Source organism: Gouania willdenowi, chromosome 16 (assembly GCF_900634775.1).
Source record: "Gouania willdenowi chromosome 16, fGouWil2.1, whole genome shotgun sequence".
NCBI classification, from domain to species: Eukaryota; Metazoa; Chordata; class Actinopteri; order Blenniiformes; family Gobiesocidae; genus Gouania; species Gouania willdenowi.
The window spans coordinates 15,981,833-15,996,732 of NC_041059.1; the positions used below are offsets into that span (position 1 = coordinate 15,981,833).

The following is a 14,900-nucleotide window of genomic DNA, read 5'->3' on the forward strand; positions in this document are numbered from 1 at the left end:
TACTCACCTTTGTGGGCGTGTCTGTTTACATGTCAGTCATGGCAGAGAGCTTCCTGGAGGCGTGGCTTCTTCAGCTCAATGCTACGTCATATTCGTCATCAAAGTGGGAACGCGTCATCAAATTGTAGCGAGATGTTTGGGCTCACCCTGCAGTAAGAAAGGAGCAAATCACCCTCTAACTAACGATTGAGGGAATCAATGAAAAAACACTTTGGCATGTGTATGAAGCCCAGATAGCACTTTTATGATGTTTAAAGCACAGAAAAGTTGATTTAGCTTAACATGGGTCCTTTAAATTTCCCTGATTTTAGGAATTTGGGGAAATTGCATTGAATAAGTTGTGGAAAATTTGCCAGGTTTTGGAAAATTTGAGAGTTCTTTCAACGATTTGAGATTAAAAATGACTGCTGTCATGTGATTTAAGAACTGGAAAACTGAGCTCTGCAAATATTGTGGATTTTAATTGAATTTGTGCATTTGGAAGGGCTGAGATATCTACAACTGAATTAATTGGTCATTTACAAAATAGTTAATAATTTTTAATCTCCCGAATTTGATGCTCAAAAGGGCCGGATTTGGCCCCCAGGCCTCGAGTGAGCTACAGCCTTCTCATCACGTGTTCACGTTGAGCCCGTCAGTGGGACACGACACAGAGCTGCAGTGCATCACTGGGCTGTGATCAATGCTGGTGCCTGAAGAAAAGCAGATTCTGGCCTCAGTATTGTTGTCCATGTGTCGATCTGCATCTGCTTTACTTCTCATTCTTTTTCCCTCCGTCTCTGTTTCAGTTCACAGAGTTTATTAGTCTAGTTAAATCCAGATTTCCATTTGCAGTTTGATTACATGCGCTTTCAGACAACACTGACACAGTTTCCCTGCAGCACTCGTGCTCAATTTGATTGAATGCTGCATTTAAAATGCAACATTAGCAGCAAATGTTGATTACTCCATTTCAGTGAAATATAAAACTACTTCAATCAATCAAAACTTGATTTATATAGCACTTTTCATACAAAAAAATGTCAACAAAGTGCTTAACAATTAAACGAAATGAGTAAAAACACGCACATGCACATTTCTCCTCATCATGAGAACACTGCAAGTTTTATTTAATCAGAAGGTTTTATTTACATATTTTGACTCCTCCTAGAGCCACACTGGGCTGGCTTAGTTATCCCATTGTCAACCTGCACATTAGACAATTTGGAAGTAATTCAAGTTTATGGAGTTAAGTTATTAGGTCAATAATTTGTTTTAGTGAGAGATAACAAGTCTGGATTATTGAGGATATCCCCGGTCAATAATAGCTCATTATAATAAACAACAGAAAATAAGGATTGATTCAAAATTGTACATGTTGATAACTGTACGCATGAACACGTGTTTAACCTTTGTTGAAAAAGGTAAAAAAATGAATAAATTGTGACTACTTTTCTTTAAAACTATTTAAAATAGTAATAATGAAGTTCTTTAAGTTTTAAGTTCTTTAGTCTTTAATCTGTAACACTGTCAGCTGTTTATAGTCCCTACAAAGACAACTGAGCTTTCTTTTGCACTTTCTAAAGCCTCTCATCACTAACAGCAACTAAAACAGGTGTGAATAAGTCACACTAAGATTAATAGCTGGCTTTATTTATTTACATTGATGGAGGAAAGCTACATCTACATCTACTGCTGCTATCCAATGTTAGCATACTAAGAACCTAACAGTTTTCTAAACATTACTTCACAACAATCATACAAGCAAATACTTCTGGGTAAAGCATAAATAAACTGAATTTGAAGCACCTTCTCTTCTGATGTCGGCTGACTGACACTTCCTCCTCTGTAACTTTCTCGACTGTCAACTGTCAGTCTTCTTCAGAGGCATCTGCTGATCGCTTTGATGTGTCCTTGACTTTCGCCAAACATGTCAGGAGATCAAAGTAAATTTCCTGAAAATGAGTGGTCTGAATAAATGAAACCCCAACATATTATTTAACAATCATTTATTGTTATTTGTCAGTTTATTTATGGACAAAAATGAATAAAAACAGAAAAATGTTTCTAATGACCAACAACATCTGTTTTTTTCCATCACAGAACAACTGTTTTAAGGAGACAAAAATGTGTATTCCTACAATTCCATCTCACTTTCCTCCTTAAGCTCTACAGCAGTGGTTGGTTCAATATTCTAATGATAATAATAATTGTAATTGTAGGAAAACTTAAAACACTGCTCATAAAAACACAAAAATCTGCGTTTTACCATTGAAAACTTCTGTCGTTATTGCTCCAAAGAATGACAGTGGAGGGTCAAATGTAGGCTACGACTGGTCGGAGGAAGTTTTTGGGGGGATTTGGATTATTTTCTCCACCATAAAAGTCGTAATCAACCTAAATGAAAAACATCCTCAGTGATGGGCCTCCCTCCAAACAAAGAATTATCATTAAATGCTGTGTTTAAAGCAGGGATTTCTGATGTCTGAGGTAGTGTTGGCCTTTCACAGAAGTGTAAAGAGTACTTATGTGTTCTACTCAATGTCATACATGCAACTGTCTAACATGAAATACTCAAGTTCAAGTAAAAAGTACTTCAATTAAATAGTACTCAAAGTTAAAGTTACTAGTTACTTTGACCCCCCATGGTTTATTTTTTGGTAATAAATCTTGCACGGTTCCCTTGCATACAGTAAACATCTCATGTATAAACTTAAAAAGGAAAAGACTAAATCTTACACAATTAGAACTTTATTTATTTTCCACAAACGTATCTGTATAAAATAAAAGGTTTGTCAAAATGTACTAGTGCTGGGCGATATGGATTAAAACTCAAATCTCACTATTTTTTCCACAAAATAACAATATAAAATATAAATCCCGATAATTTTATTTCAAATGAAGTCTTACCAGAAAGACAATTCTGAGTTATATTTGATGATCCAAATGCCACATATGCACATTTATTAACGCACAGCTGCACAATACTTTAGTCTTTTTCTCCTTTCTAAGGGACAGCACGTGTGAGTGAATTCTGTAGTGTGGGATGTGAAGGGGAATGTCGCACTAGAACGCACTCAGAAATCCATCAAACTGTGCTTTTCATGCTGTTCTCAGAAGTAGTGAAGGCAGCGACTTCTGAAACAATCATTTTAAAACAAAATAAGCTATAAAAAAATATATTGATGTAGATGATATTGTAATTTTTTATACCCCCAAAATAGAAAACTTGATATATATCTTGAATATCGATATATCGCCCAGCTCTAAAATGTACAATTCTTTTTAAAATAAAATAACACCAATGAATTCAATTCAAAATAAAACAATTATCAGGCTACATTTCTGAACGTTGTGGATTACATTTAATCTGATTGGTCGGCTATGATGTGATGTGTTTTTTTTCACTTTTTGTAGTTTTAAAACAAAAAATAATGATTTGCTCAGTAACGGTTGGGTGTAGAAATGTAACAAATGACTTTACTTCTTTTAAAATGTACTGACGTACCCACAAAAGAAACTCAGTTAAAGTAACATGAGTACTTGTAATCCATTACTTTCACCTCTGGCCTCTCACTACCTCAGACATCTGCTCAGTCCAATCCTGCATGTGTGACAGCGAGCTGATAGCGACGACTCCGCTCTGAGCCACTAGTTCTGCGTCGGTGCCTGTCTCTTTAGATCTTCTTCTATGAGGTTTCCCGTAAAGCTGGTCTGACTTTGTAGTCAGGCATCCCCCCCCAACCCCCCCAACGCCATGTTTTAGCGCAAGTCTGCATGCTGTCATTTCCCCCTTTGAACCCCGTGCTTGACCTGTTGTCTCCTCACAAACATGTATAGATGCATGCACACCGTCATGCCGCATTATTGGCACACACCGACACATGCACACGCGTCTCACACAGTCACCGACGGCCTAACCCCTCCATGTGTTTTGAGTTTGCCTGGAGGACGGAGGATTTAAACCAAGAAGAGACGAGAAACTTAACTGTGGCTTTTAAGTGTGTGTCTGTCGTCTGGGTTTTCTCAGATTTAAGGTTTACCCCATTACAAGCGCAACTTCGAAGACAGTCTATGAATAACAGAAGAGGATCTATTTAACAGGGGTTTCACAGTCTGTTATTGGACACTTGTGAACTCACAGCTTTGATGTCCAGATGCATCTTATTTTGACAGTCTCTCCTCTCTGTCCTTTTCATTTGACAGACCTTTCCTTTTTTTCTCCATGCTGCGTTTATTAAAATCTTATCTCTCTTTGTTCTTCCCTCTCCTGCCCAGATATCTGTTGGTTTAAGGTTTTCAATCCAAAGATTGGAAGATGCTGGTCCAAAAATTAGCTTTGAACTGCAGATTCACAGGTAAGACACCATGACCAGTCACACACACACACTGTCCTCCAACACTCACTGAAAAAAAAAGCCTTTTTCCACTTTCATCGACCCAAACGTTTTGAGGTTGCCCTGGTGCTGACACTGTTTGTGGTTTGACCAAAATATCTGACAAAACCAAAAAAAAAAAAACCCACAGTCCCAAGGAAAGGCTCTGTTTGCTTCATTGTTTTATTGTCCCTGACAATACGCTACATCTCCTCTACTTGGGGTCAAAAGAACATTAAACAGTGAATTCATTTTTGTGGTAATCTCAAAGTAGGCACCATGGTTACAATTGAAACAACTTAAATAAATTGAATTGATTTGAAGTGAATATTGATGAAGTTTTAGCAGGAAAATGTTGGCCTGGCGAAAGCCTTTCTTATTTTTGGTGTATTTAAACCATATTGCTTTGACTTTTCGTTTTCGCTATGTAATCAAACTACTGTTATGGATGTCTTGTTTTGCTTTTGGTTTTTTCTTGTTGTCGTGCAAAACAAAGCTGAAAAAGAAAAAAAAGACTGCATCTCTTCAGTGAATAATAACTACAAAAACCACCATGTATTTGAAAACAAATGTATGCGTACTGTATAAAGAAATGCTGTTGTTTGAGTCTTGTCTCACTCTTGACTTTTTAGTCAAGAGTGAGACAAGATTTTGTTGTAAAAAAAAAAAACATTGAAACCTGGCTATTACAATTCAATTTTGCTATTGGCTGAGAATGGTGGTTTGTGTTGTTTTGTTTGCCCCGCCTCTCCTATAAAACCTAGCACCTGTCGACTCTGTATTCTGTGGCGATTAGGTTGGATTAAGATAATTGTGGCAGTATAGTGAGTATTAACAGGTAGCTAGCATAGCATAAATTGTTCCTTAGAGATTTTATAGTATAGATTGGGCGTGTCTTAACTGCTCCAGAAGCTCTTCCCATAATTAAGGACCTTTTTTTTTTTTAATTTCCCCCTATGTCAGCCTAAACCAAGGGTTTAGTTACTCTTTAAAGTCATGTGGTTCTAATTCTAAATATTTTCTTCTATTTCTATTTGGAATTGCAAATTTACCTCAACGCTGAGCAGGAAATCTCATGTGGCATTCATCTTACCATTTATTTGCGTCATAAAAACATGTTTTATTAGCTGATAAAAGGTTTAGTGTTAAACGTTTTGGTAAAGAGTTGACAGGCATCACATTATTTACATGGTTCAGAAACCACCAAGTAGCACTAATTACTCTTAATTCAGCCCTAATAACTCCTCCACACTCCACTAACCATTCAAAGCACTCTTTTTAAGTCAGAGCTTTCTCAACTATTATGAAATGTTTTTTTTGTTGTTGTTGTTTTTTGCTGTTGACTTTAATGTTTGACAAATTTACATTGGATAGCGTCTTATTTGTCTATATTGAGTGTTGTTGGTGACATTTTCCAAAGGATGTATGAGTGTTACACCCATTAGGAACTAGAAGTAGACCTGAATGCAACAATAATGAAAATTGGAAACGTTGATGGACGGTGTCTTATTTGATTACTTTAAAGCTAAACTTTCCGTGCACGTCTCTACAGCTCCAACAAGGACAACTCGGACAGTAACCTGGTCAGTTTGAATCTGTCCGTCATCGCCATCGCTCAGCTCGATCTACGAGGGTGAGTCGAGCATCTTTGCACACTACAGTCCAGCGTACACCATCATCTCTATCAACAGTGAGAAAGTCTTTGTTGTTCTGTGCAGAAGACTCCTTTGTTTCTGTTGGGTCTGACTGTTTGTTTTCAGGGTCATACTTGTCTTTTATAAATGTTTGATTCTGTGTGCCCTGTTTATATGCAGATGGAGAACAGAATGAAAACAAAGTTCTTGAATACATTTTGAACTAAATCGTGCGCACATGGACTTCGGCATGTTCACTAAATGCCCATATGTCCACTGACACACACACACACACACACACAGGGACACAGCAGTGCTTCAAAGCGTGGAGCCCTGAGTGCCAACGTTGTTTGGGTGTGGTCACTGGTGCACACAAACACAGGAAGATCTGGGATGAGAGAGAGGAGAAGCATCCACTGTTTGTCCTCAACCATCCTGCTTCCATGTACATCCAGCGTTGCTGTTACGCACACGCTGTGATGCACTGCGGTTGAAATCAACCTCACACACACACACACACACACACGCACACACGATGAAAAAACATCCTCATCAAATGTGAGAGTCAAACGACGTCAAACAGTTGATTGTGTTTGTTGATAAAACGTCGATTTTTGCCCAAATGGCTCAGTTACATATAAATTCAACATGCTGACATGGGGGATTTCTAAATGTTGGCCCACTGACTGATGAGTCTTGGGTTCACAGTAGGAAAATAAAGCCTGTTTTGGACGAGTGTGAAAGGGCTGCTTGTGTTTTTAGTGCAATTTGCCTCATGTTACTGATTCTAATCTCACATTTTCTTGCATGGATTAGACCTGTTCTCTCAAACATTTTGATTAGTTGAAAATTAACTTTGAACATTACAATCAAACACTTATTCAAAGCACCTTGTCATCCAGCAAACAAAGAAGAGTTATTTGGTTTGGTGTGTAATACATAATATGTCACAGCAAAATGGAGCCTGACCAGTACCAAAAAGCCAAATGAATCTTCCTCATGACACAGGCGACACAGGGACTATAAAGTCATGAGTACTGGTTGTACAGAGCAACTTGAGGTTATTAGCATCATAAACTCTAAGGAATGGAGCGAAGTCTGCTAATTACAACCATAATGAACACTTTTTGGTTTTTCTAAACACACTGAAAGGCCAAACTGACTCCTTTCATATCCCAAGTTTATTAAGTGTACTAAAGTAAGACTCCCATGGGACACTTTGTAAGGTGCAAAGTTGTGCAAAATAGAACCAAATTCCGCCAAGAATTTGCTTGGTCAAGAGACCAAGTCAGATTTTTTAGCAGTAATCTGTAATCTGGCCCTTATCCGTTTTTTTCAAATCAGATTTAGACACTTTCATATGTGGTCCTGAATAAGATACAGATTGGATTTTTTTCAATGCGACCTCAGTGTGAACAGCTAAGCAGGGTTTGATGGGCGTTTGATACGTTGACGTCACTTTATAGCGACACCATCATTCTGCCCTGTGGGAGCCTTGGAAAAATGGATGATAGCAATGATGGAGCAAGTCACTGGAGAGACAGTGATGTCTTGGACCTAATAAGTATATGGGATGACACTTCCATTCAAGCAAAGCTTGAAGGTTCATACCGTAACTGGTCTGTGTTTGAAAGCACGTCAACACCACAAAAAGCCAAAACAAACAATTTGGCTCTCTTTTTTTTATCCATGTCCTCCTCTGCACTTGCTCATTTATTCTCCCACTGCACACCAGCTTTGAGACAATCGCAAAAATGCTAACTTCCTCCATGTTTACATTTGTGCAACAGCGTGCAGCTTCTGATGTAATTTTTACACTTCTTTTGCACATGCGGGTGATTTCAGAGACAAAAACACTTCACACTGGAATCTGATACAGGTCAAATTTTAAAGAAAGTGTCTATTTATACGGTTGCCGTACGGACAACCCCCGGTACTATTGGTACATTTACAGAAGTACACGTACGTAGCGTCTTAGGGTTAGGGTTAGTCTTAGTCACGTGACCTAAACTGGCCAATGAGGGGCGCTGCGTACGGATAGAATGTCGGTGTATTGACACGGCAACCGTATGGATAGCCACTTCCAATTTTAAATTGTAATGTGAACTGCCAAACAAAAAATCAAAAAATCTTATCAACAGCTAATCAAGTTTGCATTTTCTCCATGACAACGCGTCTCCTTCCGCAGTCCAAAACCTTGGAGTTCCTAAATTGTGAATTACAGCCAGATGGTGCCTCTCTGTTTCTTTGAATGAAATATCACTGTGAGTCGAGTGCTGACTATGTCCTATGTAAACTATTTATCTTCCCCTCAGGGTGTCCCATCCTTCTCAGGTGGTGCTGCCATTCCCAAACTGGGAACCCAAGGAGAAGCCTGTCAAAGAAGATGACGTGGGGCCTCAAGTAACACACATCTATGAGGTACGTGCACTGTGTATCGCTGAATTATTGTGCAGATGAGTTTAGTCGAATAGGATGCACTCTCAGATGAAAAGGGTGGAGGGGGGGAAAAAAGAGGGTTTGGTCCTGTTGCTTCAGTTTTTATTAGTCAGAAGGCTTGACCTCTGATGGAAAGCTCTCGCACATATGTGTGTAAAGTCAAAAATGAGGCTATGGAGAGAGCTGGGGCCTCTGTGAACTAAATAACAACACACACACACCGACACACACACACATTAAAACCAGTAGCTCAATAAAGAGAGGAACTCTGGCTGATCAAAGGTCTCCAGCCAGAGTAATTACTGTTGTGTAGGCAGGAAGGAGTGAGATGGAGGGAAAACAGGGAAAGGACTGAAGAGCAAAGAAAGAGAGAGAGAACGGATGCAAATGTTCTTGAGAGAGAACGCAGTGAAACAGGTAATAAGCACAGAGAGGAAAAACAAGGTCCCATATAGCCCAACAGACAATGAGACAGAAGCCTGGCTGACTGGCAGACAGACTGGCGACGCTTCACAATAGGGGTGTGTGTGCATGTGTGCCTCCGTGCACTGTACATGTGATTTCTTTTTTGTTTTAAAGGGACGGCAGCTTCATTGAAGCGGAGTGCAGCGGTGTCTGGTCTGTCCCCCCAGCTGATAATGATTTTCATTTGTGCTGCTTTTCCCCCAGTGGACAGCTGCTTCTAGTTAGAGACGACAGGGTTGCTTTGCTCTCGCAGAATTCCTGCCCCACGGCACCAGGATCATGTCCTGTTTGGACGACTTGTGTTAGTGCTAACAACCGTGTGTGTGTGTGTGTGTGTGCGCTTGTGCAAAAAAGTAAAAAGGTCACAATTTTAAAATAGGAGAAAAAAGGATTTAGTGAGTTGATGGTTCATTTGGGCTCATAATTCAACGGTCCTGATTCTGATGGATGTGATGATGCTGATGATGTAGGTTTTTCTTGTCTTCTGTTTCAATCCCCCGTGGCTGAAGGCTGCATTAGTATTATTATCTTCATGAAAACACAGGTGGGCTGCGTCATCGTCCCACAGTTATGATAACCTGATTATAGCCTGGATCACTTGAGACTGGGCTAATATACCAGACTAGAGTCAAAAGCTGACAGCTCTTTGTTTTCACTGTGCTTCCTTTGCCTCTCTCTGCAGCTCCATAACTCTGGTCCCAGTAGTATTCAGGAGGCTGAGCTCCAGGTCGGCTGGCCTGCTCGTTTCCGTGACGAGAACCTGCTGTATGCTATGGAGATTCGAACTGACGGACCAATTAGCTGCAGGACAAACACCAGCCTCAACCCAATGGGCCTTCAGGTACAAGCCGGAACATGCACATTGTTACACATCTCGCAACGTACAAGAAATAGATCCGACAATTGTTGTTTATTTGTTTGTTTGTCTGTTAGCAGGATTATGTCAAAAGTAAGTTAATGGATTTTGACCAATTTATAACCAAAGATAGATCTTATGCCGTGCAATATTCCACTAAAATTTGGAGCTGGCTCATCATACTGTTTCTGGAACAGGTAAAAATATTTAAAAATCCCTATTTCTCATAATTGCCAATCGTTATGAAATTTGACTCAGTTATGTCGGGTTATTTCTTCAGTTACCCTACTGAGTTTCATCCAGATCGGATCAGGATTGTGCATTAAACAATGCAGGTGCCCATACACTGTATTAATGGAGATATAAATATCTCTTTAGAGCAGAGATGGGCAACTTCTATCAGAGTGGAGTCCACAAAAATGTGATTGTCTGATACGTGGAGCACATTATCAACATTTATATTAGCATTTAGAATAATGACCAGTATTAATAAAAGAACCAAGTTTTTTTCTTTGTAGTCCTTTTGTGTAGGTTTTCTTGGTGTTTTTTTTTTTAGACATTCCATGTTTTTGAATTCATTTTGGCTATTTTCTTGTCAATGTTTGCTGCCTTTTTGTGTGTTTTTTAAAAATAAATAATTGTGTATTTTTGTCATATTTTTGTGTTGCTGTCTTTTTGTGTATTTTTCTGTCATTTTGTGCAATTCCGTTGGCATTTTGTGTGTCATTGACAATATTTTGTATATGCTGCTGTTTGTGTAGTTATTTTGTGTTTAAGGGGTTGTTTAGTGGGTTTTTGTTATCATTTTGTGTACTTTTGTTGACACTTTGTGCATTTTGTTGTCGTTTTCTGTCTTTCTGTAGTGTGTCTTTATACAACTTCCAACTTCATGAATTACAATTTTGTTTTGGGAGACGCACAAAATCAGACCGAAGGCTGCATGTGGCCCCTGGGCCACCAGTTGCCTATATCTGCTTTAAAGTGTGAATAATCAGGATCACTGATCCAGATAACTGCTAATATCTGGCAAAGAGGAGATTTGGCACTTGGTGAAGGTTTTCACTGTTGATTTAAATGTTTTTGTCAATGTTATTCATTGAATTGTTCTTAGTCTTATGACCTGGTGCAGCATATTATCTGTAATTTATATCCATGAATGTAATCAATGACTGCACCGATTATTCAGTCTACTCTACTCCGTCTATTGGCTCCAAACACTATTATTCTGCACATTGGCCTAAAATGTGAGCTGGACGCTATTATATCATTTATCATCTGTGAATTCATTAGAAAGGGAAACGTGCCCAGATATGTTAAGCTGCAAACATCTTGGAAACCAAAAGCTTTGTTAAAAAAGTCTTATGACGGTGGTTAAAAGCTACTTTTGAGTTTTTTCAGATATTTCTGTACATTTAAGGACATCCATGCCTTCCCCCCCTGCTGCTTTACCAATCCCTCAACCACTTGGTCACTTGCTTCTACTTTCTAGATAATTCTGTTTATTTTTGTTCATAGGAGATAATAATGAATGAAATCCTAACTTGTTGGACATTCACGTTACTCACTTTCGTCATTGGTGGGTCTTTTGCTTTGTTGTCGTTTGCTGTGGCAAATCATCAGGAAATTGAATTTTCTCGTCTCAGTATTTCTATTAAACACTTAATTAGAAAAATCAACGTCACGCCTGTTTCCACAGCTGGATGTTCAGTCCTGTTTTATTTTCACATCTGTTTTAACATCTTACAAGCTGTCTCTGGTTTCAGGTGAACAATTTTTTTTGTCATTCATTTGGTATCAGTGCTCATGTGCAGCACAGACACAGAGAAGAACAACTAATATGTGACTGATTGTTGTCCTCAAAAGGCCCAAACACATTTCTTTGGATTTACTCAGAGCGGCATCAGTTCAAAGTAAAGTTTCCTTTGTTTTCAATGAATCATCAACTGGCACACACATATTGCCGGTATGTGTAGGATAATGTGTTTCCTAAATGCAGGCTTACATCTGGGCTATCACTGTAAACATAGAGATGTGTGTTCTCTCTCGTCTCATGTAGCAGTTTAATACTGTACATGCTTATCTTTTCTTCAGAGCTTCATTCTTTCCAGTTGTTTAACCGCAGCATTAAATGATGATAATCTGTCTGTGTTCTTGCCTGTTTCAGATTTCTGCTCTCCAGGACACACCTGAGTTATTGGGTTTCCTGAGAAACACCAGCTCTCCTCCTCGCCGACATAAACGATCTGTCAGCACCCCCCAGAGTTATAGCAGTAAAACCTTGGTGAGCTTTTCTCCAAAGTAAACAAACTAAACCAAACGTTCATTAGTGCTCCACAGGTGCCTGATTTCTCTCGCTCCGTCCTCACACAGAACTGCACTAATATCTCCTGCCTGAGGATTGTGTGTGTGGTTGGTCGCTTGGATCGAAGGCAGAGTGCAGTGGTGAAGATACGATCCAGACTGTGGGCTCACACTTTTCTGCAGGTAAGTGTGCTGCTCGCTCTGAGGATTTAAATCCATCCCATTCAGAGATGAATCCCTCGTCTAAAACGTATGCACTTCTCATTTTAAAGCGCCGTAACGACCCGTACGTCGTCAACTCCACTGTGGCCTTCACGGTTACTTCCTTGCCTTATCGCATCCAATCAACAACCCTGCCTGAGCACAGAACCTCGGTGAGCTTAAGAGTGTAAATGTCAGTGTTTAGTTTGGCTTTGAGAAAAGACGCGTGAATAGTCTCATGTTGTTTCTGCAGATGGGGACACTCGTGTTATGGGGGACCCCCGATGTCTCGTTCGCGGTGCCCCTCTGGGTCATCATCCTGGCCATACTGCTGGGGCTGCTTGTGCTAGCCATGCTAACATTAGCCATGTGGAAGGTAAACACTGTGCTCTCCTGTGTCTCTGTGCTACTTTGGCTACGGTTACATGATGTTTTTTAATTCTGAATTAATTATTCAGAATGTAAGTGTTCTACTTCATGTTCACATGGTAGTTGAGGTTTACATGGAAAACAGATTTATTCAACTTCATTCAATTCCGCTTCTTTAGATCTGGGGGTTGAGATTGGACAGGAGGCGAACGTGACATATTACGTCTATCAGAAAAAAACACAACAAACTTTTTCTTTTCAGCTACAACATATAAGAACACGTAATAAGAGCTGTTTTCACTTTCTGCCCTAGGTGTGAGTGTTGGGAAGGGTTCTGATTGGACAGGGTGAGAACGTGACGTACTGTATCACGTCTATCGGGATAAAACACACAACAAACCTTTTTATTTCAGCTCCAACATAGAAGACCACATGAGAACTGTTTCTCACCTTTATTTTGATTGTAGTTTTAAAGCAGCAGCTCGACAGGAACATACGTTTTCACTTTCGTCCGCACAGCAAGAGAACAGAGATAGAAGGCCATACTTTGGCCAATAAAAGCCAGCGGTTAGTGCAACAGCTGCTCTACCTCCACTATAGAGGACGTTGAGTGAAAAATGAATTTATAATGATCCGTGCATCATTAGTGAAGCTCTGGTGCTTCATGCCCCGGTGAAGCCTGTTCCGTTTGCTGATGTCCGTAAAATAAGTATGTGTGAATGTCCTCATGTTTAAGCTTCCGTCCATCCATTCTTTTCATTATAACCATGTATTTTAAGTGAATAGTCTCGGCTCTAGTCCGGGCGGCCATCTTGGATTATGTCATCATAATCCGTTAATTCGCGTCATCGTGAGAAGTTGAGCCTGCACAGAACGACCGGAATTAACTTAAAGCTGAATTAAGTGTTTACAAAATCGAGGAATTATTTAATTCAGAATTTAAATCAGAATGAACCAACCACCTAATTTGGATTTAAGTGTAATTTGGAATTACATTTGCATTCGGAATTAAGTGTTTACAAGGTCAGTTTAAAGAGGAATTAACTTTTATTCTGAATTAAAGGGGAATTAAAGCTCTCATGTAAAGGTGGCCAGTGCCTGTGTTTAATTCAATGCCTCTGACCCATGTGACCCCCCCTCAGTGTGGCTTCTTTGACCGAGCGCGGCCCCCGGCTGCTGATAACATCTCAGACCAGGAACAGCTGACGTTGGATCAAACAGGGGATGCATAACAGCTCTTTACCCATAAGCCTTTGGTTTCAAAGGGACGTGCACCTTTTGAGTGACTAGTGTCAGATCTGGGATCTGGATTCTTGGAACCTGAACTCCTTGGCTAGAAGTTTTCTGCTTCTTCAGTCGGAAGTCAGATAGAAGCCTAAGGAGGACTGCAGCGCCACACAAACAGGAACCACAGAACGTGGGCCGTCGTCTATTTGTTGCGATGTAGCACCAGAAGCAAAGTGAAGTTGTTTCTACTGCAAACCACTTGTGTGCATCTGCTCAGCTGAACAACAGAGAGACTTGAGATCAATGCATACATGCTGTGTGTGCATATGTGTCTGTCTGTGTGTGTACGTTTGTGTGTGTGTGTGTGTGTGTGCGCGTACTGTGTTAATTAGTAGGCCAACTATTGATGTTTATGTCCTTCATTTTTTTTTTTTTTTTTTCGTGAAATTACTTTATTTATACCAGATTTTTCCTGCTTGAGTTACACACACACATTCACACACAGACTGTGTGACTCTACACACACATATGGATGTAAGCACACATATACACATACACACACACATATGCAGCCACATGCATGCCCAAGAAACCCTCAGTGTGTATTATTTATGAATGTATGTGCAATATTTGGGTGTTATGTGATACTGAAGCTTGTTTACACTGGCAAGATTTTTAGTAAGGCTTGATGTTTCTGTATATACTGTTACAGTTATTTGGTATATTATAGATGCTGAATATTAGAGCAGTACGTCTAACTGTTGCAGGATGATACATTGCTTTCAAATCTGAAGACAAAAAGCCACAATCTAACTTATTACTGTCTTATGGTTACTATTGACGTTTATCTATGAAGAAACTATTCTTTCCTTACAGGTGAACTCCTGCAAATCCTGCTGCATAGATAAACTGTTAACACGCAACCAACAATTTACAGATATTTGAGTGTGTCTGTTCACATAAATGATCCACTTTTTTATGTGTGTGTGATGCACAGGCAGCAGAGCCATGTGCTCAGGGCATTTGTAAATCTACGGCTTTGTGGGAGACTTT

At 39.6% G+C, this 14,900-nt stretch overlaps 1 protein-coding gene across 1 annotated transcript in view; it reads left to right on the forward strand.

The window, feature by feature from the left end:
* itga8 (integrin, alpha 8) overlaps positions 1-14,239 on the forward strand; it is a 57,111-nt gene extending 42,872 nt beyond the window's left edge. Inside the window, exons 22-30 of the mRNA XM_028470354.1 lie at positions 4,258-4,337; positions 5,908-5,988; positions 8,305-8,410; positions 9,576-9,734; positions 11,914-12,030; positions 12,120-12,233; positions 12,323-12,424; positions 12,505-12,627; positions 13,763-14,239. Coding sequence (XP_028326155.1) covers positions 4,258-4,337; positions 5,908-5,988; positions 8,305-8,410; positions 9,576-9,734; positions 11,914-12,030; positions 12,120-12,233; positions 12,323-12,424; positions 12,505-12,627; positions 13,763-13,852 — 972 coding nt within the window. The 3' untranslated portion in view covers positions 13,853-14,239. The remainder of the gene's footprint in view (positions 1-4,257; positions 4,338-5,907; positions 5,989-8,304; positions 8,411-9,575; positions 9,735-11,913; positions 12,031-12,119; positions 12,234-12,322; positions 12,425-12,504; positions 12,628-13,762) is intronic.
* Positions 14,240-14,900: the final 661 nt, after the last annotated feature.